Raw genomic sequence first — 26,421 nt, forward strand, 5'->3', positions numbered from 1 at the left:
GATTCAGCATATCACTGCTGTGGCTTAGGTTTGATCCCTGTCCTGGGAACTTCTGCGTACCATGGGCATGGCCAAAAAAAAAAAAAAAAAAAAAAAGATTATACAGTATATAATCTTTGGGGATTGGCATTTTTCGATCAGCATAACTCCCAGGAGATCCATTCAAGTTGTTGCATGTATCAGTAGTTAGTTCCTTTTTATTGTTGAGTGGTGTCCCATGGTATGGATGTTCCAGAATTTGTGTAACCATTTACTTGTTGAAGGAAATCTGGGTTGATTGTAGTTTTTGGCTAATATAAATAAATCTGCTATGAACATTTGCATACAGGTTTTTGTATTTTTTATTATGGAAATAAAAGATGAGGATTTAACTCACAACAACAGTCTCCTATTTTTTTTGTTGTTGTTTTTGGCCATACCCATGGTGTTGTGGAAGTTGTCAGACCAGGGATTGAATCCACATTACAGCAGTGACCCAAGCCACTTCACTGGCAACGCCAGATCTTAACCTGCTGTGCCATGAGAGAAATCATCTCCTAACTTTTCAAGATAATTATTTTAGTTTTTTTATTGACTACTTTTGTATTTTTAAATAATATATTTAAACGTTTGTTTTCTTTTTCTATCAGTTTTTTTTTTCTGCCACACCCATTGGATATGGAAATTCCTGGGCTAGGGGTCAGTCAGAACCATGGCTGCAGGGCTCTGCCACAGCCACAGTCACACCGGATCTGAGCCACATCTGTGACCCATGCTGCAGCTTGCAGTAACGTTGGATCCTTAACCCACTGAGAAAGGCCAGGGATTGAACCTGCATCCTCGCGGATATGATGTAGGGTTTTTAACCTGCCAAGCCACAATGGGAGCTCCTTTTCATCAGTTTTGGATAGTGAAGAAAAGTTTAATATCAGTACTATTTTTTGTCTGTAATCTAATTTATTTTAAGCCTCTTCTGATTCACCTAGTCATTCTACAGATAATTATTATTTCCTATATGCCAAGCACTCTTGAGTTTTGGGGATACAAAGTGATCAGATGAGGAAAAAAAACATAGACTTTAATGTAGCTTATGTTCTTGTATGGGCTGTAGCAATATGTGATAGATAAGTAAAAATATATGATAAGTTAGATCTAATAAGGGCTAAAGAGAGAAAACAGAGAAGGGGATGGGAAACATCAAAGGAGTGTAAGTTTAGATTGGGTGACTTAGGGGATTGTTCGCTGATGTGATATTTGACCAAAAATCTTAAGTGATCTCTGCTATTTGGGATAAATGTAATCCATGCATGGAGAATGGAAAACGCAAAGCCCTGAGGCAAGAGTGTGCCTGGAAATTTGAGAAATAACCAGGAGGTTCAAGTGGCTAATGTGGAGTGCTTGAGAGGAGTGGGAGAAGAGATCAGAAAAGGGGGTACCAGTGTGTGTCTGTGTGTGTGTGTAGCCTTCTGGGTCATTGTGAGGAATTTGGCTGTTGCTTTTAGTGCGATAGGAAGGTATTTAAGGATTTTTAGCATAGGAATGACGTGATCTGACTTAGATTTGAACAGGATCACCCTGGCTGCTGGGTCAAGAATAGACTGAAAGGTATACAATTTTTATTTGTCCATTTTTCCTCAATAAAGCTGGGAAAAATAAAAACAAAAATTAAAAAAATGAAGATATTCAAATTAAATTTAAAAAGGAATGGTCTGAAGGGAGAGCAAGGGCAGAGGCAGAAAGACCAACTAGGAGACTATTGAAATAATTTAGGCAATATGTGACAGTGGCAAGGCCAGAGTAGAAGTTGATGAGGGTAATGAGATTCTGGGTTTTTCAAAATAGGATTCAAAGATAGATCGGATGTGAAATATGAAGGAAAGGAAGGATGTAACAGTGATTCCATGTCTTTGGTTTGGGAACTAGAAGAATGGAATTGTTCTTAATTGAGATGAACTGGACTGCAGGGGAAAGTCAGTTTCAGACATGGTAAAGCTGTGCTGCCTTTTTAATAGCCAGTTGGAGGCAGTTGATGATGTGAATGCCTGGAGCTCAGGGGGAATGTCTAAGCTGCAGATCTAAAATTGCAGCGTCGGGAGTTCCCGTTGTGAAGTGGAAACGAATCCAACTAGGATGCAGTTTGGATCCCTGGCCTCACTCAGTTGTTTGGGAATCTGGAATTGCTGTGAGCTATGGTGTAGGTCCACACTCAGCTTGGATACCTCATTTCTATAGCTGTGGTATAGGCCGGCAGCTGTAGCTCCAATTGGACCCCTAGCCTGGGAACATCCATATGCAGCCCTAAAAAAAAAAAAAAAAATTGCAGACTCATAAACATATGGATGATAAAGCCTTGAGTCTGGATAAGATCACTAAAGGGAGGAGTGTAGGTGAAGAAGAGATCCAAGGACTCACTGTGCCTGGCAGCACCTAGAGGTCAGGGACATGAAGAAAACCACCAGAAGAGACTGAGGAAGGTCCAAGGTGTGTGGTCTGTGCTGTCTTTCATTACTTTTCTACTTTTTGTCCTACATGCTCTTGACTTTCTTTCCCTCTATTTCCCAAGGTCGTGCATCTGGTTGATAGGTAATGTTCTATCTTACTATTGTGAAAATCTTTACAGTCCTTTTTCTCTTCCTTGGATCATGGTCCCCACTTTGCAAATTTATGTTTTCATCTCTTTTATGCTTACTAAACTTATATTTAATGGTCTTTATATGAAATATTAAATGTGTAGAAAGTTACAAGGCAACAAAAAATGTTATGTCTAATTCTGCCACCCAGAGGCTAATTGCTGTAAACATTTTGGCATATTTTCCCTTTTGTGTGTGTGTGTGTGTGTGTATACTTCATTTACCTAGTTAACCTGTGGAAAGCAAAAGGTCATGTGTCTCTTGACCTTTTTGCTTAACAACATGAGCAGTTAATTTCCCCTGAAAATTAAGAATCTTAACATTGTCCCCAAGTTTTGCATTTTAAAAGTTTACAGCCACAGAAGAAATAAAAGGATATTATCCTTTTTTTTTCTCTGTGTGCACATATAAAATAGACTTTTGGAGGGCTGGATCACTTGAAACTAAGTTGCAGAAATCATAGTTTCCCTCAAATACTTTAACCTTCATCCCCTAAGAAAAATGCATTAGCTTATATAATGATAATACCATTATTACACCTAAAAAAATACTGAGTCCATAATGCCTAATACTATAGTTCATATTCAGATTTTTCACAGTTGTCTCAAAGATGTCTTTCATATTTATTTGTTTTTTTTTTTGTCTTTTTAGGGCCGCATTCGTGGCATATGGTGGTTTCCAGGCTAGGGGTCAAATTGGAGCTGTAGCTGCCAGCCTAAATCACAGCCACAGCAATGTGGGATCCGAGCTGCATCTGCGACCTACACCGCAGCTCATGGCAATGCCGGATCCTTAACCCACTGAGTGAGGCCAGAATCAAACCCATGTCCTCGTGGGTACTGGTTGGGTTCCTTAACCACTGAGCTACAACTGGAACTCCCTGTTCATTTATTTTTTAAATCCAGTATCCAACCCAGGTTTTTGATTTACACATTGTATTTGGTTGTTTTGAGCATTTTTATTTTATTTTTTTAATTTTTTTACTTTTTTGCTGTGGCACATGGAAGTTCCCAGGCTAGGGGTCAAATCAGAGCTGTAGCTGCTGGCCCACTCCACAGCCTCAACAGCGTGGGATCCAATTCGCATCTTCGACCTACACTACAGCTCATGGAAACACCAGATCCTTAACCCACTGAGCGAGGCCAGGGATTGAACTTGCATCCTTATGGATCCTAGTCAGGTTCATTAACTGCTGAGCTATCAAGACAACTCCTGAACATTTTTATTTTTGTTTTATTTTAACCATTTCGGGTTGTCTTTTTATTTTCATTTTTACTTTTTAAAAATTGTAGTGTAGTCAATTTACAGTGTTGTGTCAGTTGGTGCTGTACAGCATATTGACCCAGTCATACATATATATACACACACACACACACACATTCTTTCTCTTTTCTCTTTCTCTCTTTCTTTTTTTTGTCTTTTTAGGGCTGCACCTGTAGCATTGGGAAGTTCCCAGGCTAGGAGTCAAATCAGAGCTACAGCTGCCAGCCTTCACCATAGCCACAGCAACATGGGATCTGAGCCACATCTGTGACCTATGCCACAGCTCGTGGCAATGCCAGATCCTTAATGGACTGATCGAGGCCAGGAATTGAACCTGCATCTTCATGGATACTAGTTAGGTTCTTAACCTTCTGAGCCACCACAGGAACTTCCATACTTTCTTTTTCTCATATTATCTACCATCATTTCTATCCTAAGAGACTGGATATAGTTCCATGTGCTATGCAGTAGGTCCTCATTGCTTATCCATTCTAAATGTAATAGTTTGCATCTGCTAGCCTCATAGTCCCCGTCCATCCCACTTCCTTCCTAGCCCTTCCCCCTCGGCAACCACAGTCTGTTCTCTGTGTTGGTGAGTCTGCATTTTGTGTCATATTTTAGATTCCACATATAAGTGATATCATACGGTATTTGTCTTTCTCTTTCTGATTTACTTGACTTAGTATGAGAATCTCTAGTTGCATCAATGTTTTGAACATTTTTAATGGCTGCATAATATTCCATTATTAATTAATTTATCATTTACCTACTGTTGGGTTTATAGTAGGTTGTTATTTACAGTAAACTTTGAGAAACAAGTCTATGTAAGTGTCTTCACATTTCAAATTATTTCTTACAATTGAAATGGCTGGGTATGAACATTTTTTTAGTTATCTTAATATAAATTTATAAGTTGTTCTCCCAGAAGTTCATATTAGTTTATATTCTCATAAATAGTATGTGATAATGCTAATTTCTCCTCAGGTTTGGACAGCACTGAATAGTACAGTATTTACAGTTTTTTCTAATTTGATTGGCCACAAATGGTTTCTCTGATTTCTTCTATTTTTATTTATTTATTTTTAAATTGTTTTAGGGACACAGCTGCGGCATATGAAAGTTCCCAGGCTAGGGATCAGTCGGAGTTACAGCTGCTGGCCTATACCACAGCCACAGCAATGCGGATCTGAGCCACGTCTGAGACCTACACCACAGCCCAAGGCAATGCTAGATCCTTAACCCACTGAGCGAGGCCAGGGATTGAACCTGCATCCTCATGGATACTAGTCGGATTTGTTTCCTCTGCGCCACAGTGGGAACTCCTGATTTCTTAGTTTAAAGATACTTGTATTTCTTTCTTTCTTTCTTTTTTTTTTTTTAACAAGTTGTTTCTTCTGTTGTTTGTCCATTTATATCTTAGAATTCTTCTTTTGAATTTCTGGTAGTTTATGGAGACTGTTCTTTTTTACATTGTTTCAGGTATTTTTCCTAATTGTTATGTGTATTTTACTTTTTTTTTTTTCTTTTTAGGGCTGCACCCACGGCATATGGAGGTTCCCAGGCTAGGGGTCAAATAGGAGCTACGGCTGCCAATCTACACCACAGCCACAGTAACACAGGATCTGAGCCGCATCTGTGACCTACCACAGCTCATGGCAATGTCTGATCCTTAACCGACTGAGAAAGGCCAGGGATTGGACCTGCATCCTCATGGTTCCCAGTCGGATTTGTTTTTGCTGCGCCACAATGAGAACTCCTGTTTATTATGTTTTTTGACCTGAGATGTTAACTTCTTTTCAGTACATGGACCTCTTAACCTGAATTTTATTCAGACATTGTGTTTCTTTGTATATATCCTAAGAGTTCTTGCTAAATTACTTTTGCAAATCATGTGTGGTTTAATGTATTTTTGAGCCTCTTCTCTGCACATCTATATACATCTTCTCTTGTCACTTGTCAGTAATTCTCTTGAGTGGAAGATTTTTCTATCCATGCTCCTATTTTATCAGAGGAAGATAAAAATCAAGTATGTTTGTTTCTTCCTTTTGTCTCATATTTGTATTACTTAATTCTGTACAGTGTTACGATTTGTTAACCTTTAGGTGCTTTTTGTAGAAAAGCAATAATGGGGTAATTTTTTTTACTCTTTCAAATTTGCTTAAAACATGGTTGGAATGTGGGGAACCACAATAAAATTCAGAGAGTTCTTTGAAATATCCCAACCTGTCTGGGAACACCTGGTTGTGTCTTTTTGGTGTGTAGTGTTTTGGAAATGTCAGTGGAATCTGCTCCTCCTGTGGGTGAAGAGAAAGAAGAAGAGGTGGAAGAGATGGAGAAAGAGGAAAAGGAAGAAGATACTCCAGATGACACCACACACTCCGTTGGTGCTGAAGGTAGTGGCTCTGTGCCTTTTTCAGGGTATTATATTGATCTGAATCCCTTTAACATGAGCATACTGATGTCTAAACTTCTTTTTAATGGATTATAGATTTCTTATCATTAAATTGAGAATAGGCATTAGGAAATTTGCTAGTAGTTTGAGATACTCCACCTAATTTGGTGTTCAGCAATTTTTAGGTCATTGTTTAGCCTCCTTTCTGCATGTTGATTCCTGCTCCTTTTGTATTCATTTGTTTTTCAAATATTTGGGGGATGTATGCCTTGTGGGATGGAAGTATAATCTGAAGTACATTTTTGTGTTTGTGTATATGTGTGGTTTATGTATTTCTTTAGAAAGTAGACATAGTCTACTGATACTAGGAATTTGTAAGGTTTTATAGTACACAGTTTTTTGCTTCATTACCCATTTCCCCCCTTTGCTTTTAGAGCTTTTATTCTTAATTTTATTTTGAAAAAAATTTGAGGGGCAGGGCTTTGTTGTGAAGGACTTAATATGACTCTTTAGCTAAAGGGCAGCACCTTGCACAGTGCATAATGTTTTGGAATGATACCTAATTTCTTGGGGCTTTCTTCCTAGATCCTGCCTCATCACAGTTGGGCTTTGGGGTTTTGGAACTCTCCCAGAGCCAGGATATTGAAGAACATACTATGCCATATGTAGGCAACAAAGAGTCTCTACCGTCCGTAACCACCAACTCTGGTTATACTAGGCTCTCTGATGTGGATGTTAATATTGGTATGTAACGTTTTCTGGCATTTAGAGTTGTGTTAAGAATTTTCCTCCCATGCTATAAAGTTAGTTGTTTTTTTCCTTGATACATTTTATAGCTATCTAAATTAATATGGTCTAAGTTATTACGGTAAGGTTGGAGAGTGGTCTGGCAAATACTTGTCAGTTGATGGCTTGCAGACTAAAGGTTTTTGTAAATGAATTATTGGTTATTTTCCTTTTTGGAATAATGCTTGTATATATTTTCAATTTGAATTTCTTTCTTTAAAATCTTTGCCTTTAAAAAGCATTTGGGACTGATTCTAGTACTTTGAAAAATTAAATATCTCCTTCCTGTCTTCCTCTAAAACTTTAAGCAATTAAGCATGAAGTACAGTCTAATGAAGATATCCACATGGCAGAACAGCCTAGCAAGGATATCTCTGTGGCAGCACAGCCCAGTAAGGATATATCTGTGGTAGAAGAGCAAAATTCACCACCTTCAAGGTAAAACACTTTTTTCCTAGAAAGTATTTTTGGGGTTCTGCTATCGGATTATACTCATTTCATTTGCCCAGGTGGAAACATTTTTAGAAATTCTTCATTTTTTTTCCCCCTTGTACTGGGCATATTTATGGTCCACTGGAAACATTGATTATTTATGAATTCACATTGTGTCCTCATCTTATCTTTAGGCATATTACAAACCCAGTTTATTGCTGCCGTAACTGTAAGGATGACTTCGTAATCTTTGGTTGCTACTCCTCCCCTCTGTTCTATGTCTACCGAGGCACTGTTTCTCTGTGGGATGTCTTTGTAGCCTCTGTAGTGTTAGGAGAGTCACGAGAAGATTATGTTTGAAAGTCTACTGTTGTTATATTTGAGGAGTACCCCAATTGCTCTGGGTCCTCAAGTATCTTGCATTTGGTAGTTTATGGTATAGATAAACAGGGAGATATTCTTCTCCCATGTCCATCAAGGTCTTAACTTTGGGCCATATACTTCTGCTGTGCCTGTAGTGATTGTTGTATCTGAAACAACTTCACCTCTAATCAACAGGTCAGGTTTGGATATGGCAGAGGCAAAGTGGGATAATTCCATTTTGGAAGATGGAATGAATGAACATTTAGTATTTTTTGGTTCCTTCCTTCATTAGCTACAGTAGGGAATGAGGTCCTGAACAAAGTTGAGTATCAAGAGAAGTTCTTTTTTCTCTTGAAAAAACATTTTTTTTAGGGCCATACCTGTGGCATATGGAAGTGCCCAGGCTAGGGGTTAAATTGGAGCTACAGCTGCCGGCCTACACCACAGCCATAGCGATGAAGGATCCAAGCTGCATCTGTGACCTACAGCACAGCTCACTGCAATTCTGGATCCTTAACCCACTGAGCAAGGCCAGGAATTGAAACCAAATCCTCATGGATACTAGTTGGGCTTTTTACCACTGAGCCACAACGGGAACTTCCGAGAAGTTGTTTTTCTAGTGCAAAACACTCAGCTTAACAGGGGCTGACTTTCCCCACTCTTCTTTAGGAAATTGTCCCCTAGCTAGTTTTGCTGTTCTGTTTATTTTGGGGAATGGTAGAGTAGGTGAACCTTAATAAATCTCTGGGAAGGGGCCAGCAGCAAGTGTCTTATCTGTATGAGTAATGATCGAAGGATTCTTGGTTTGGGGCTTAGGTTGAGTAGATCAAATTGAAAAGGTCAGCAGAAGATAATATATGTGGCTAGTGCAGAGGGTAATTTACATCCAATCCCTTTCTGTGGAAGGTCATTGTTAAGGCTGTTATTGTTGTGGTGTGGATTGGACTCTTTCATGCAAGTTTAGATAACTACAATATAACAAAATTTTCTAAATCACTTATCAGATATCTTGGACAGTATGCAGAACAGCAGTGAGTAGTGTTGAAAAGAGATAATTGTTATGTGAGAGTCTGAGACACATTTTGAAATGGGCGGAGGGCTTCCTTTCATTATAAAGAGTAGCTTATTTCACTTTTAATAAATAGTCTTTGGGAATTTTGAAATAGATAAAGGAAAACACACAAAACAGGAAAAGGTTCTTAGTTCAGAGATGAAAGCACTTGAACATAGTAACTTTTTCTCTTGGCAATATGGATTTCCCAGGTCAGAGGACATCCCTTCTAGTCCCAAAGTATCTCTTGCTGCTGTGGAAACAAAAGAACAAATATCTGGTCAAGAACTTCTGGAAGGTGGAATGCAGATTCACAAGTCACCAGAGCCTGAGGTTTTGTCAACTCAGGAAGACTTGTTTGACCAGAGCAATAAAACAGGTACAGTAAAACAGAGCGATTCATGTTTCTAGTTCTTTTCCGAAGAGCTAAACTTTTATTTCTGTTCTGAAGGTACTGTTTATGAGTTAGAAGGCTCTTTATAGGTTTGCAGATTTATTTGTGATATGGAAGGCAAGTATATTTTTAGCTGGTTAATGAGAAGGGCTTTTTGGAAATGATTGCTATTTAACATTTTAACATAATTTTCTCTTTTGGAAATGGAGATGCTGAGGAATAATAGCTAATAATACACCAAATTTAATTTTATGAACAGAGTAGCTATTTCTTTTATCATAAATCTTCAAATCTTAAATATTATAATTAAGTGAAGGTTTTAATATTCACCTGGGTCATCGTCTACTTACTCAACTGTTTATTAGTTTACCTACTACAAGTAGGAAGTTACGGTTTAGCAGAAAGAACCTGAAACTTTTTATTCATTTATTTATTTGTCTTTCTGCCTTTTCTAGAGCTGCTTCCCGTGGCATACGGAGGCTCCCAGGCTAGGGATCTAATCGGATCTGTAGTCCCTGGCCTACACCACAGCTCGCGGCAACGCCGGATCCTTAACCCATTGAGCAAGGCCAGGGATCAAACCCATAATCTCATGGTTCCTAGTCAGATTCGTTAATCACCGTGCCATGACAGGAACTCCCTGAAACTTTTAGAAGACTGGAATGGTATTTGTTTCACATTTTGACCTCCACCAATGTCACTTTGTACAACCTCACAGAGCCAAATACAGCAAAGCAACCCAGTTATATATACATTCTTTTTCTCATATTCTATCATGTTGGATCACAGGTGATTAGATATAGTTTCCTGTACTATACAGCAGGACCTCATTGCTTCTTTTTGTCAGTTCTTTATTAAAGAAACTCATAATTTGTTAGGGAGGGCATGTTTCATGGTCACTCGAGATTTGTGTTAGAGGAGTTCCTGTTGTGGCTCAGTGGGCTGGGAGTCCAGCTAGTGTCCATGAGGATGCAAGTTTGATCCCTGGCCTCACTCATTGGGTTAAGGATCTGGTGTTGCTATAAACTGCGTTGTAGGTGGCAGAGGTGGCTTGGATCTGGCCAGTGGCTACAGCTTCTGATTTGACCCCTAGCTTGGCAACTTGCATATGCTGTGGGTATGGCCCTAAAACAAACAAAAGATTTGTGTTAGTGTGGCATTCCACTAATTGCAATGGAAAAAAAAAACCAAAAAAAAAAACAGTTTCTGCCCTCTTTGAACCTGAGTTGCTAGTTAAATACTATTTTGCAATATTTTTTTTTTTTTTTAACAACTCAGTAATGTCAGTATGAGAAATAAGTGCAACTAGAATTTTTTTTCCCCATTAGCTTCTGGTGGTTGCTGTACTCCTTCAAGGGAAGAAGGTGGATGTTCTTTGGTTTCCACACCTGCCACCACTTTGCACCTCCTGCACCTCTCTGGTCAGAGGTCCCTTGTTCAGGAAAGTCTTTCCACGTAAGTAAGCCTAAGATAGCCTTGTCAAGGAAACATGTTCCTGACATGGTCTTAGGCTAAGGTTGAAAGAGCTAACATTGCTAGTGTTAGAAGTCTTTTTGAAACCAAAAGGTAAACTCTGGGTGTAATAATTTGGGGTGTAAAAAATTAGTGAAACTACTAAAGGCAGGTAGATCTGTTTTCTCATTTAGAGATTTCAAAATAGTAGCCCAAAGGTTTAACTAGGAAAGAAGCTGCTCAGTTACTTAGAGACCATTACACATCCAAGCCAAGTTGCCTGCTGCTCCATTTGACTAGCAGTTTTTCCCTTTTAATAGCATTGAGGTAGAGGAGAGGTTATGCTAGAGTTGACTGTAGTTGGATTTCTTACCAGTGTTAGGGCAAAGAGGTGTGCCTTTTTTGTTTTTGTTTTTTTAATACTGTGCATAATAGGCAAAAGTGGAGTAAATATTTTTCTCAAATCTGCAAATGAATTAATTTTGTTTAGCATTTTCTCATCCTGCTTTTCAATCATGATGTCCTTGTGTCTGATCATTTACTTTCTCTTACAATCATATGCCTTTTTTCTTTCTTTCTTTCTTTTTTTTTTTTTTTTTTTGTAATTCTAAGTTTGGATGTGTTTGATGTGAGAAATAGTAAAATACTATTCATGGTTCTTTCACCAACCTCAGGTAGCTGTTTGAGAGAAATGCTATTAAGTATTTATCTGAATGACTTAGATATATTTGCTATTAAAAAGTAGAAAACAAATGCAAAACTGTGGCTGTGGTAAAATAACCTGTGATTCTCTCTTTATATAAAGGAATTCCTCAGATCTTGTTGCTCCTTCCCCTGATGCTTTCCGATCTACCCCCTTTATCGTTCCTAGCAGTCCCACAGAGCAAGAAGGGAGAAAAGGTGAGCTCTCTTGATCTGTCTGTTGATCTCAGATTAGAAGAGGAGCAGCACTTCTTCTGCCTTGGAAAGTGTACTGTTTCTGTGTTAGAACACTGTGACCTAAACTATTCACTACAACTCAAGGCTAACTAACCTTCAGGGATATGGCCTAGTGTAAAGCACTCCCCTTCGTTCTTTGTTCTTTTAGCACTGACTCTTCTGAGAATTCTGTATTGATGACTTAATTTTTAAAAAGACCCTTAAAGGGAGTTCCCTGGTGGCCAAGTGGGTTAAGGATCCGGCATTGTCACTGCCATGATACTGTGTCAGTGCTGTGGGTCACTGCTGTGGCTCGGGTTTGATTCCTGGCCTGGGAACTTCCAAAGCATGACATGGGCATGCCCAAAAAAAAGAAAGAAAGAAAAAAGACCCTTAAGGGAAAACTGTATTTAAAGTTGAACTCAGTTGAGTTAGTGTAGGGAAGAACTTTATTATTATTGGCCCAATAGTTTCCAGCAACATGATAGTGTGGGAACATCAGAGGGAACAAAAACTTTTTTCTTTTGCTTTTTTTCTGTTTTTTTTTTTTTTTTTTGCCATTTCTTGGGCCGATCCCAAGGCACATGGAGGTTCCCAGGCTAGGGTCTAATCGGAGCTATAGCTGCTGGCCTACACCAGAGCCACAGCAATGCGGGATCCGAGCCACATCTGCAACCTACACCACAGCTCAAGGCAATGCCGGATCGTTAACCCACTGAGCAAGGGCAGGGACCTAACCCGCAACCTCATGGTTCCTAGTCGGATTTGTTAACCACTGTGCCACAACGGGAACTCCTCTTTCGCTTTTTTTTTTTTTTTTTTAATTTTTTTTGGTCTTTTCGCTATTTCTTTGGGCTGCTCCCGCGGCATATGGAGGTTCCCAGGCTAGGGGGTCGAATCGGAGCTGGTAGCCACTGGCCTACGCCAGAGCCACAGCAACGAAGGATCCGAGCCGTGTCTGCAACCTACACCACAGCTCACGGCAACGCTGGATCCTTGACCACTGAGCAAGGTCAGGGATCGAACCCGCAACCTCATGGTTCCTAGTCGGATTCGTTAACCACTGCGCCATGATGGGAACTCCCTCTTTTGCTTTTTATAGGTTATTTTTGCTAATATCAAAGCAGTTTTAGCCAAAAAGTGGCTAGGAACAGGCAGTAGAAATTTTTACTTCATTCTCTTCCTCCTTTGAGGACCTAGTGATTTTATATTGCTTTTTTCATGAGAAAGTTTTCCTTTTTTATTTAATATGTATCATTAGTTAAACCTCTTTGGCTCTGTTCAGTTTACTGGGTAGTCACTCAAGATATTTCTAAATTGTTCCTACTTTTACAAAGCTTTTTCCAATAAATTCCATGATTTTTTTCCTTTTCAGTCTTTGACATTCCATTAATGGTGCAATACCTAATACTGATTGAATACTTAGTGTATGCCTAGCAATGTGTTTTGTGCTTCCTTTTTTTTTTCATTAAATCCTCCCAAAAGTCTAAAGAAGTAGGTGTTATTTTATCCCAATTTTATAGATGAGAAAATAGACGCACAGAGAGATTTCACCACTAAGTCATAGAGGAAGGATTTGAACTTGGGCAGCTGCCTCTAGAGCCTGGGCTCTCATTGGTCCTGTATGTGCCTTCTATGATATCCTGCTGTCTCAGCTTTAGGGTGATATAAATATAGAAGTATATTTAACTTTTTTAAGAGTAATTTACCCATGACAAATTTTAATCTTAGATTTTCTTCTGTCGCAAAGTTTGTCTCTGGTTATTTTCTTTTGAAATCAATGTAGATATGTAAATGGACTAATATTCTGTGTATAATATGATTAGTGATATCTTCAGTGAAAGGTACAAGTGAATCCATTCTACAAAAAATACTATTAATGGAAGTTAAGTTTGGCCTATCCTTAGAAGCATTTTTCCCTATCTGTAGTATGAACACTGAAGGTGTATAAAAACAATTATATTAAACATGCTTTCTTCCTAATTGTAAACATAATTAGTATATATTGTAGAAAGTTTGGAAAGCATATGGGAAAGTAATGAGAAAATAAAAATCACATGTGATATCACAACCCAGATATAATTAGTATTTGGATATATGTATTTCCTTTCAGAGTTCTTTGTATGCATAAAGTATGTTTACACAGTTGGGATCATGTTATGTATATGAGTCAGTGTCCTTTTTTTTTTTTTTTTTCATGTAACATACTGTATTTTCCCTTGTCAATTATATTTTAGATTTAATGCATTTGCTTAATATGTGCATAACTGTGGGACTGTTCATGCTTTTTGTACTTACTTTTGTTTTTTTGCTAAGATTATTAACGTAAAGCCTTTTTATATGTAGTGCCTAGAACAGTCCTTAATAAGTGCTTTGTCATGGCAATGAAGGTCAAAGGTATGACGAAAATATTTAATACATCTGTGGTAGTATAACAGAGGCCTTTAGGCCTAGTTCCTGAACTTGGCATTAGACTGGAATGTGCATTTGAGGCCAAGCTAAGAAGCAGGAGTAGATTTGAGGTGGGAGGTAGCTAGTGGTGAAAGTGTGGATTATAGGGAAAAACTAAATGGCATAGGTAGTTTGTGAGAGTGGTCTGAAGGAAACCTGTTTGGGGTCAAGTTGTGAGATGGGGACAGAAAGGTTGATTAATCAATACCTAGCAAGATAGGTTTTCTCTGAGGAAGATCCTCTTAGCCTACAGGTGGGCAGTACACTATGGGAAGGTGGTGTTTTGTGTTCTTTGTGTATGTTTCTCTCCTGAGCAGTTTGTTTCAGGACTAGTGTGTTGTGTTTAGTTCTTTGGTAAATCATTGCTGATTGTTGTTGATCACATTTTTTTCCTTCTCTATTTGTCCTGGCATACACTTCTTTGCACTTAACAGTTGTTAATGCAAATAAAGTGAGTTCATAAATATGTAGATATTTACTTAGCATGTTGAGCAAGTTCACAGCCTTTCAAGGCCTGTGGTTAAATTAGGCCAGTAACTTGGGTGTTCCTCTGCAGAAGGTGAAAAACTGAGCTATAATAAGGGAAGGAGCTCAGAGGAACCAAGTTAATTTAATATCATATAGATGGGTGGGTATCTATATTTGAGTATTTTAGGAGTGTGGACTCCCCTCCCACAAGGGAGTAAAGAATTGCTACATTTCTAGGACTCAATCTTCTATTAATCTATTAACGTTTCAGAAAATAAGTCACCTTTTTTTCCCACTTTTTTTTTTTTAAACAAATGGAAATTTCTGATTATAGTTGTTATTAGTGGTATTGGAACATGAGTAGTTTTGAGTACTTATTTTCCCATTTGCTTTTACTGTTTTAAACTAGATGAGCCAGTGGATATGTCAGTGTTATCTGAAGGAGGAGAGTCTTTTCAGAAGAAACTCCATGACGATGAACAAGTAGAGACAGAAAACCCCCCTCTCCCACCTCAGCCCACCATATCACCACAAGCCTCAACACCAGTGTCTCAGAGCACACCAGTCTTCACTCCTGGGTCACTTCCTATCCCATCCCAGCCTGAGTTTTCTCATGTGAGTATTGTATAAGAAGTTTTTTCTTCATAACTTTTTTTTTAAATTAAAACAACTTTGTTGAGGTATACTTGAAAAACCATAAGACTCGGTCATATTAAGTTTAGTGATGTTTTAGTAAATTTATAGAATTATGTAGCTGTCAGCTATAATCTAGTTTTAGAACATTTTGAGAGTCACCTAACATCTTGATATGCTTTGTATGTTTAAATTGCGTACTGTGTCAACTTTTGGAGAATGTTACTTCAAAATTGAAAGGGGGCATTAACCAATATTCTACCTTAATGTTATGAACTTCTCACTAAAGGCACCCCAGGCTCTCTACCAGTTGCCAAAACCTCCTTTCACGATGTTCAGGGGCCTCAAACTTGTTCTGGGGGAAACTTCTTTTGGAGCTTCCTGATTTTTGATCTGTGCTATTGCTTTTTATGCCTGGTGCATAACTGTCACTTGTCTTTCATTGTCCTTGGAGAATGTCCTTACCTATCTTTGTGTTGGATTCCTCTTGGGCTCTACGTGTTCTTGCTTGTAAACCTCATTTTGGTGGACATTTTTTTTTTTTTTTTTTTTTTTTTGGCCGTGCCATGTGGAAGTTCCCTGGCTAGGGATTGAACTCATGGCACAGCAGTGACCTTAGCCTCTGCAATGACAACACCAGATCCTTAACCCACTGCACCACAGGAGAACTCCCAGTGGACATTCTTTAGAAGCATACTTTTTACTCTTATGCTCTATTCATAGTTTGTAGGAATATAGAATTTTAGGTTGGAAATAATTTTCCTTTAAGTTTTTTGAAAGCATCACTCCACTGTCTTCAAACTTCCAGGGTTGCTGTTGAGAAGTGTGGCCAGTTTGATTTTGATCTTTAATATGCAAGCTGTTTTTTTCCTTACTAGAATCTTGTAGGATTTTCTCTTTACCTCCAGTATTCTGAAACTTCCAGACCCTTGGCATAGGTCTGTTTTTTTTTTTTCTTTGTATTGGCAAACCCTCTCAATCTAAAAATTCAAGTCCTTCAGATCAGGGCTATTTAATTTTTTTTTTTTTTTTTTTTTTTTTTTTTTTTTTTTTTGTTAGCTTTTCTAGGGCTGCACCCATGGCATATGGAAGTTCCTAGACTAGGGGGTCAAATTGGAGCTGTAGCTGCTGGCCTGCACCACAGCCACAGCAATGCCAGATCTGAGCCACGTCTGTGATCTATACCACAGCTCATGGCAATGCCAGATCCTTAACCCACTGAGCAAAGGCCAGAGATTGAACCTGCGTCCTCATGGATTCTAGTCAGATTTGTTACTGCTGAGCCACGACGGGAACTCCCAGAGATATTTAATTGTTTAATTTCTCTCCCACCCCTGCCTTTTTTTTTTTTTTTTTTTTAAAGATAATGGAATACCTATTGTTTGGGTGTTCAAATTCCTAGAATAGTTCTGTGATTTTCTTATTTTGTGTCCTACTTTCCATCCCTCTCTCCTGTTGCTTAACTTTCTGGGTGATTTCCTCAACAATTTTTTTTTCTGGTCATATTTGCGGCATGCAGAAGTTCTCAAGCCAGGGATCAAACCTGTGTCACAGCAGCAACCCTAGCCATAGCAGTGATAGTGCCGGATCCTTAACCCACTGAGCCACCAGGGACTCCAACCTTGATTGACAGAACACTGTAAACCAGTTATAATGGAAAAAATAAAAATCATTATAAAAATAAAAAAAACCTTTATTGAGATAAAGTCACACATCATATTGTTCACTCTTTAAAAGTGTATATTTTTAGTATATTCGCAAAATTGCGTGGTTATTCACCACTGTCGAATTTTAGAATGTTTTTGTTATCCTCCCCAATGAAAGATGCCTTACTGTGACAATGCCAGATCCTTAACCTGCTGCTCCATAAGTGAACTTCCTGTAGGGACTTTCTGCTAACTGTGCCCCTTTTCCTCCAATTCAGGGCTTGCTCTCTTTTCCTCTTTCATTGGCAGAGGAGGTTCAGGAAGAGAGGATCTGGGGATTAAAGTGTTTCTTAAATAGATTTCCAGCCAGTTCTCCTGTTTTAGCTCTTGCCCTCATCGCCACTTCCACAGTTACCTGGGCTGTTGCCAAGTCCTGAATCTTTTTTTGGGTATGGTGGTTCTGTGGTATAATTTGTGTTGCTTCTTAGCTTTCTCCACTGCTGTCTTAGAAATTCAGTTTTCACTAGTCTGCTGAAAAGATGACCACTCTTCCAAAATTTTACTATTGTTATCTTATTTTTTTTTGAAAATTAGTTGTTTTTTTTAAAATCCCTTTACCATTGCTTAGTGGGATTTTGGAAAAGAGTTAATGTGTATATTAAATCGGCATTTTTTATTTGGAATTTCCAAACTTTTTTCATTATGTATGAAACTCCTTACAAGTTGTTCTTAATGGCTAATCATATCTGTTATGTCTTTGTACCTTGGTTATGGAAGCCCATTCAACCTACTTTTGATGTTGTAAATCTATTTATAATGAAATCATTAATCAAAAAAATTGGGATAAAGGTAAATGTATTTCTTTTTTTCCTAATGTATTTTTTAGTTTCATCGCCTCTTTGACTCTATCAGAATGTGAGGGCTGGGGAGAGGATTAGTAGAAAGTAGTTTGTTGTTGAATACTTTCTCTGTCTCTCTCTTTTTTTTTTTTTTTTTTTTGCATTCCTGGGCCAGGGATCGAACTCTGGCCACAGCAGAGGCCTAAACTTCTGCAGGGACAATGCTGAATCCTTAGGCCTTAGCTTCTTTTTCTGACTAGACCTCCAGGGAGCCTCAGCACTGTGAATTATTAGGGGCCAGACATAGGCAGTCATAAGAAATACAGATTTTTTTTTTTTTGCTTTTTTGGGCTGCATTCTTGGCAAATGAAAGTTCCCAGGCTAGGGGTCAAATTGGAGCTGCAACTGCCAGCCTATGCCACAGCAATAGCAGTGCTATATCTGAGCTGCGTCTGTGACCTACACCACAGCTCATGGCAATGCCGGATCCTTTAACCCACTGGGCGAGGCCAGGGATCGAACCCGAGTCCTCAGGGATGCTAGTTGGATTCATTACCACTGAGCCACAGGGGAGCTCCCAAGAAATACAGCTTAATGATATACTGGTTAACCCCTGAAATTTTACTTTGCCGATAGAAATTATACATATATTGAAAAAAATTCTGTAAAATATATCACATGAGTATTTACTTAGATAATTCTTAAAACATTCAGAACATATGCAGAATGGGGACAGCTACTTAATGGATAAGAGATTTCCTTTGGGAGTGATGAAAATGTTTGCAAAGTAGGTAAAAATGGTTGCATGTTGTAAATGTTCACTTTATTTTTTTTTAATAATTTTTATTTTTTCCATTATAGCTGGTTTACAGTATTCTGTCAATTTTCTACTCTACAGCAAGGTGACCCATTCACACATACCTTCTTTTTTCTCCCATTATCATGCTCCATCATAAGTAACTAGATATAGTTCCCAGTGCTATACAGCAGGATCTCATTGCTTATCCACTCCAAAGGCAATAGTTTGCATCTATTAACTCCAAATTCCCAGTTCATCCCACTCCCTCCCCCTCAGCAACCACAAGTCTGTTCTCCATGTCCATGATTTTCTTTTCTGTGGAAAGGTTCATTTGTGCCATATATTAGATTCCAGATATAAGTGATATCATATGGTATTTGTCTTTCTGTTTCTGACTGACTTCACTTAGTATGAGAGTCTCTAGTTCCATCCATGTTGCTGCACATGGCATTATTTTGTTCTTTTTTATGGCTGAGTAGTTTTCCATTGTGTATATATACCACATCTTCCTAATTCAATCATCTGTCAGTGGACTTTTGGGTTGTTTCCATGTCTTGCCTGTTGTGAATAGAGCTGCAATGAACAAGCTGGTGCATGTGTCTTTTTTGAGGAAAGTTGTATGGATATATGCCCAAGAGTGGGATTGCTGGGTCATACCAGTTCTATGTGTAGTTTTCTAAGGTACCTCCATACTGTTTTGCATAGTGGTTGTACCAATTTACATTCCTACCAACAGTGTATGAGGGTTCCCTTTTCTCCCTACCCTCTCCAGTGTTTGTTATTTGTGGACTTGTTAGTGATGGCCATTCTGACTGGCATGAGGTGGTATCTCATGGTAGTTTAGATTTGCATTTCTCTAATAATCAGTGATGTTGAGCATTTTTTCATGTGCTTGTGGACCATCTGTGTATCTTCTTTGGAGAAATGTCTCTTCAGGTCTTTGGCTCATTTTTCAATTGGGTTGTTGGTTTTTTTGCTGTTGAGTTGTATAAGTTGTTTGTATAGTTTAGAGATTAAGCCCTTGTCCATTGCATCATTTGAAACTGTTTTCTCCCATTCTGTAAGTTGTCTTTTTGGTTTTTTGTATGGTTTCCTTTGCTGTGTAAAAACATGTCAGTTTGATTAGGACCCATTGGTTTATTTTTGCTTTTATTTCTGTTGCTTTGGGAGACTGACCTGAGAAAACATTTGTAGGGTTGATATCAGAGAGTGTTTTGCCTGTGTTCTCTTCTAAGAGTTTGATGGTGTCTTGTCTTAACCAAGTCTTGGTATTGATATCAGAAAATGTTTTGCCTGTGTTCTCTTCTAAGAGTTTGATGGTGATTAAGTCTATAAGTCATTTTTAAAAAATGACTTAATGAATTTTATTACAGTTATGGGTGTACAACAGTCATCACAAGCAGATTTTATAGCATTTCCATCCCAAACATTTTCAATGCATTTTGAGTTTACTTTTGTGCCTGGTGTTGAGGGTGTGTGTCAGTTTCATTGATTTACATGTGGCTGTCCAGTTTTCCCAGCACCACTTTCTGAAAAGACTGTCTTTTTCCCATTTTATATTCTTGCCTCCTTTGTCAAAGATTAATTGACTGAGGGTGACTGGGTTTTATTCCTGGGTTCTCTATTCTGTTCCAGTGGTCTACATGTCTGTTTTGGTACCAGTACCACTCTGTCTTGATTACTGTGGCTTTGTAATATTATCTGAAGTCTGGGAGAGTTATGCCTCCTGCTTGGTTTTTGTTCCTCAGGATTGCTTTGGCATTTCTGGGTCTTTTATGGTTTCATATAAGTTTTTGGATTGTTTGTTCTAGTTCTGAGAAAAATGTCATGGGTAATTTGACAGGGATTGCATTGAATCTGTAGATTGCTTTGGGTAATATGGCCATTTTCACAATATTAATTTTTTTCCAACCTGAGAGCATGGAATATCTTTCCACTTCTTTGAATGCTTTTTAATTTCCTTGATTAATGTTTTATAGTTCTCAGCATCTAAGTCTTTTATTTCTGTCAGGTTTATTCCCACGTAGTTGACTTTTTGGGGTTCAATTTTAAAAGGTACTTTATTTTTGTATTCTTTTCTAATATTTCATTTTTAGAATACAGAAATGCAACTGATTTCTGAATGTTAATAAATGTTCACTTTAAAGTGGTTATTTTATATGAATTTTTTCAAAAAGGTATTTATAATTTTATTAGCAGTGTTTTATCTAAAAGCCTTTGTAAAATGACTTTTTGTTTTGGTTGCACCTGCAGCATGCAGAAGTTCCTGGGCCTGGTATCAAACCTGTGCCACAGTAGCAGCCAGAGCCACAGTAGTGGCAGTACTGGATCCTTAGCCAGCTGAGTCACCTGGGAACTCCCTAAAATGACTTATTTTTTCTACAAGAAATACGTATTTCTTATAGAGTGTGTAAAATATACAGATAAAATAAAATCTCAACTGCTTGTTACCTTTTACTGGTATATACTTATTAACTTAAAAAATGAAAAAAATATGTAAAATGTATGAAAAGGCCACAATAAAATGTATATTTGCATAATTTTAAACTAAGAAACCTTTTCTATTTAATTCATAGCCTGAATATTTTTCTCTTTCTTTTTTTTTTTTTCTCTTTTGGCTGTCCTGTGGCATATGGAGTTCCCAGGCCAGGGATCAGATCTGAGCTGCAGTTGTGACCTATGCTACAGCTGCAGCTCTATTTAATAGCCTGAACGTTTTTCTATATATTTTTATTGTAAAAATTTTTTTGTCTTTTTAGGGCTTCATCTATGGCATATGGAAGTTCCAAGGCTGGGGGTTGAATCAGAGCTGCAGCTGCCAGGCTACACCACAGCTCATGGCAACCCTGGATCCTTAACCCACTGAGTGAGGCCAGGGATTGAACTCATGTCCTCATGGGTACTAGTTGGGTTCTTTACCACTGAGCCATCTTGGGAACTACTCTATATATTTTTAAATATTTGTCTACAGTTTTATGTGGTTACAAAGTGTTCTATCATGTAGATGTGTCATAGTTTTTAAATGAATCTCTTACCAGTAGATGTATTGTTTCCTTTTCTGTATAATAATTTAATTTTTTTTGTTTTTTTGTCTTTTTGTATAATAATTTTAACACTGAACAGCATTGTAACTAAATCTCAGTGTACTTCCATCAGATAATTTATCAGAAATGGAATTATTGGGCTAAGAGGTATATAAAGTTTCAAGGCTATTGTTGCATACTGCCAAATTGCCATTAGAAATGTTGAACCAATTTATACTCAGTCATGCCTGAGAGTATATGAGCAGATTAAAGTTTATGACTATTTTTATAGTCTGAAAGGGTAAACAGTAACACTGGACATTGAGATACCAAAAGTTATGGAATATACAGAATGTTTGGCTACTTATTTTTTTTTTTTTTTTTTTAAAGAATTCTCTTTATTATACATCACTGTGGTTTTCTTTTTTTTTGTCTTTTTGCTATTTCTTGGGCCACTCCCGCGGCATATGGAGATTCCCAGGCTAGGGGTCTAATCGGAGCTGTAGCCACTGGCCTACGCCAGAGCCACAGCAACGCGGATCCGAGCCGCGTCTGCAACCTACACCACAGCTCACGGCAACGCCGGATCGTTAACCCACTGAGCAAGGGCAGGGACCGAACCCGCAACCTCATGGTTCCTAGTCGGATTCGTTAACCACTGCGCCACGACGGGAACTCCTGGCTACTTATTTTGATTCATCATTCACTTAAAAATCATAGGAATAAATGCTCTTGTCAGGTAATTCTAGAGTTTTATAGCATTTATGTTAGGCAAAATAACACATTAAATGTAAATTCTTACATAAAAACATACTGAAGGTTTGGGTTATTTTCTTCTTTTAAGGTAGTATTTACAGAAAATAAAAATGCTGTTTTAAGTTTATAGTTGGATGACTTTTGGTAATTGTTTGTATACAAAAGTATAACCACCCTCAGAATCATTGTACACAATAGCTTTCTTACCCTAAAATGTTTTTTCATAATCTTTTTCAGTTGATTCCTCCTCCCAACACCCCATCTCCTCTTCTGCCCTAGGCAACTATTCATCTGCCTGTGTCATTATAGTTTTATTTTTAAAAGAATTTCATATAATTGCAATTAAAAGTGTGTATGGTCTTTAGTGTTCACGGTCTTTAGCCTAGCATACTTTTGAGATTCATTCATATTCTGGCATTTCAGTCTTTTTTTATTGTTGAGTAGTATTCCACAATATGGGTATCCACAATTTATCTCTTCACCAGTTGAACATTTGGGTTGCTTTTAGTTTTTGGTTATTATGAATGATACTGCTGTGAACATTTACATACACATCTTAGTGTGGACACATAATTTTATTTCTTTTGGGTTAATACCTACAAGTACAATTTCTGGGTCTTATGGTGATATTAATGTATGTTTAGCTGTATAAGAGAGTACCAAACTGTTTTCCAAAGTGGCTGTACATTTTGCATTGTCACCAGCAGTATATGACAGTTGCATTTGTTCCACATCTGCATCAGCAGGATGTGTCGTTACTAACTTCACCCATCCTTGTTGGTATGTAGTGGTATCTGTTGATTAATGACATTATAAACTTTGGATTTTAACATCTGCTTTATGAATGCTAATATATTTTTGAAATAGTGAGATGTAAAATAAGTATGGGCAGTTTGCTTTGTTGTGCTTTGCAGATAATGTGTTTTTCACAAATAGAAGGTTTGTGGCAATCCAGCATTGTTGGATGATGGTTGACCTTTTTTTAGCAATGAAGTATTTTTTAATTAAGCTATGTACGGTTTTTAAAGACATAATGCTATTATTGTACACTTAATGGACTACATAGTATAAACATACCTTTTATGTAAGCTGGGAAACCAAAAATTTTGTTTAACTTGCTTTATTGTGGCTGTCTGTAACTGAACCAGCACTATCTCTAAGTTATGCCTGTATATATTCCTACTTTGTAAGTACTAAAGTGAACTGTGTTGGCATATGTTCACATGATTCCTATTTAATTGATGGCCCATCGTATAGTATGTGACATGATTTTAGTCACAGACACAGATAAATTTTAAGTGTCTTCCTACCTAAGTTAATACTTCTAGGGGTTTTTTTGGTTGTGCTTATTCTAGATCAATGATCCACAGGAAGAGCATTAAGCAGTAACTTGTGTGGATGAAATGACTGATAATTATGAGCTTTGTATTTCAGAGAGTATGGCCTTAAGAGTTTTAAAATTCTTGAATAATTGATTTAAAATTTTTAGAAATTAAGGACTAGATATAAAAGAAATATGATTATGAAGAAATGATTATTTGTTTCTTTTTGTTCTTCTCTAGGACATTTTCCTTCCATCTCCAAGTTTGGAAGAACGATCAAATGAGAAGAAGGATAGAGATTTGCATAGTTCATCTTTGACTGTTGAGTGTTCTAAAACTTCAGAGACTGAACCAAAGAATGCCACTGAAGATCTTGGGCTTTCTTTGACAGGGGATTCTTGTAAATTGATGCTTTCTACAAGTGAGTATAGTCAGTCCCCAAAGATAGAGAGTTCTCACAGGATTGATGAGGATGGAGAAAACACACAGATTGAAGATACTGAGCCCATGTCTCCAGTTCTCAATTCTAAACTTGTTCCTGCTGAAAATGATAGTGTTCTGATTAATCCAGCACAAGATGGCCAAGTAGAACTGAATCAGAATGATGATAAAACAAAGGAGGATAACACAGAAACCAGAGAGGACATAAGTATTTTAGCTGCTGGTTGCAAAGGCAGAGAAGAAACTGTAGCAGAAGACGTTTGTATCGATCTCACTTGTGATTCAGGTAGTCAGGCAGTTCCCTCTCCAGCTACTCGATCTGAGGCACTCTCTAGTGTGTTAGATCAGGAGGAAGCAATAGAAATTAAAGAACATCATCCAGAAGAGGGGTCTTCAGGGTCTGAAGTGGAAGAAGTCCCTGAGACTCCTTGTGAAAGTCAAGGAGAGGAGCCCAAAGAAGAAAATATGGAGACTGTCCCGTTGCACCTTTCTCTGACTGAAACTCAGTCCCAAGGGTTGTGTCTTCCAAAGGAAGCCCCCAAACAAGAATCCCAGGAAGCTATGGAAGTTGAAACCAGTGTGATTAGTATTGATTCCCCGCAAAAGCTTCCAGTACTTGACCAGGAATTGGAACATAAAGATCAGGAAGCGTGGGAAGAAGCTACTTCAGAGGACTCTAGTGTTGTTATTGTAGATGTGAAGGAACCATCTCCCAGAGTTGATGTTTCTTCTGAACCTTTAGAGGGAGTGGAGAAATGCTCAGATTCCCAGTCGTGGGAGGATGATGCTCCAGAAATAGAACCATGTGCTGAGAATAGAGCCGATATCCAAGAAGAAAAGAGTGAAGAATATGGAGATCTGAAATCAGTAACTGCAGAAAAAGACCCTGTAGAGGCAGACTCTTCACAGCCTCCCTTGACTTTAGTGAGAACAGATGATGCTCCAGGATCGGACCAGGAGATGCAGCACACTCAACCACAGGAGAAAACAGATACCTCGTTAACAGAAGACTCAAAAATGGCTAATGCAAAGCAGCTGGGCTCAGGTGTAGAGGCCCAGCAGCCAGAGAAAGCCTCTGCTCAGACCTCACAAAGCTTCTGTGAAAGCTCTAGTGGTGAGTGTGTTTGTAAGTTGCTTTGGTTTCTCACCAAATTATAGTTTGGAATGGGAGGTTGGAGAGAACTGCATGCTTATATCAGGGCTGAGAACTAACTTGAATTTAGAAACAGCCAGTAATAGTTGGGATATTTAAAAATTTGGGTTGTATTTTTCTCTTGTAGCTGAATCAGAGCTCATTTCTGGTTTTTAATCAGCTTTTTAACTCAGGAGTGATCAACATGAATTTTATAAATATTTAGAAAATGTATCAATCTGATATTTTCTACTTAAGTCCCTATTTGCTCCATAATTTTATATTTTGATAGTTACCTTTATATACAGGGATCTTTTTTGATTATCTTACACAATTAAATCATATTCACAACTCTGTGGCTGTTTCTTCCTTTTTTTTTTTTTTCTTCCCTAGGCTGTGCCTGTGGCATATGGAGCTTCCAGGGCTACGGAATCAAATTCGAGGCACAGCTGTGACTTACACCACAGCCAGGCCAATGCTGGATCCTTAACCCACTGTGCTGGCCTGGGTATCAAACCCATGTTGCCTCAGAGACAATGCTGGATTCTTAACCCACTGCACCACAGCAGGAACTCCCAGTGGTTGCATCTTTATGGGCATTAAGGAAAGTTTCTAAATTTGGTTCAACATTTATACATCTTAAACTTTAAACTGGAAAAGATATTATTATGAAGTCCAGAATGAGGAGTTCCCACTGTGGTTAAGAATCCGACTACAGTGGCTCGAGTCACTGCAGAGGTATTGGTTTGATTCCCTCACCCAGTGCAGTGGGTTAAAAGATTTGGTGTTGCCGTAGCTATATGAGAGCCAATTTAAAAAAAAATTGTTTTCTTGTGTCACAGCAGGTTAAGAATGTGGCATTGTCATTGCAGTGACTTGGGTCACTGCTGTGGCGAGGATTTGACCCCTGGCCTGGGAGCTTCCCTGTGCTGCAGGTGTGGGTGGGGATGGGGAAGCCAATTTTCCATTAGGTTGTAGTGATGCGTTGGATCAATGGTGCTAAAATAACTTTTCACAAATAATTTTCTGTAATTAATGCTTGCATATTACATCTACATATTATGGTTTGCACGTAGAAGGATGTATTTAAGGATTTCATGCAGATTTTCAAAAGTCTGAATGGTTTATCATAATGTGAGGGAGGGTTCCTATCAAGAGAGCAGAACAGGTGATTGTTCCAGGAATGAAAATTCTATAAAATATATCTTTGGAATGTATGATACTTTATGAGGTGTTTTTTTGTTTGTTTTC

The 26,421-nt window shown here is 38.1% G+C and overlaps 1 protein-coding gene across 7 annotated transcripts in view; it reads left to right on the top strand.

Annotated features, from left to right (window-relative positions):
- The window catches only part of TP53BP1 (tumor protein p53 binding protein 1), a 73,871-nt gene that overhangs the window by 3,743 nt on the left and 43,707 nt on the right, over window positions 1–26,421 (top strand). For 6 of the 7 annotated variants that reach the window (XM_021096915.1, XM_021096926.1, XM_021096946.1 and 3 more), the window contains 8 exons: window positions 6,135–6,265; window positions 6,850–7,008; window positions 7,359–7,488; window positions 9,109–9,275; window positions 10,619–10,745; window positions 11,548–11,642; window positions 14,989–15,194; window positions 23,838–25,152. In XM_021096915.1, the coding sequence (XP_020952574.1) occupies window positions 6,135–6,265; window positions 6,850–7,008; window positions 7,359–7,488; window positions 9,109–9,275; window positions 10,619–10,745; window positions 11,548–11,642; window positions 14,989–15,194; window positions 23,838–25,152 (2,330 nt within the window). The remainder of the gene's footprint in view (window positions 1–6,134; window positions 6,266–6,849; window positions 7,009–7,358; window positions 7,489–9,108; window positions 9,276–10,618; window positions 10,746–11,547; window positions 11,643–14,988; window positions 15,195–23,837; window positions 25,153–26,421) is intronic. The other variant, XM_021096931.1, reaches the window with a different exon arrangement.

The sequence above is a fragment of the Sus scrofa genome, chromosome 1 (genome assembly GCF_000003025.6).
Source record: "Sus scrofa isolate TJ Tabasco breed Duroc chromosome 1, Sscrofa11.1, whole genome shotgun sequence".
Classification (NCBI taxonomy): domain Eukaryota; kingdom Metazoa; phylum Chordata; class Mammalia; order Artiodactyla; family Suidae; genus Sus; species Sus scrofa.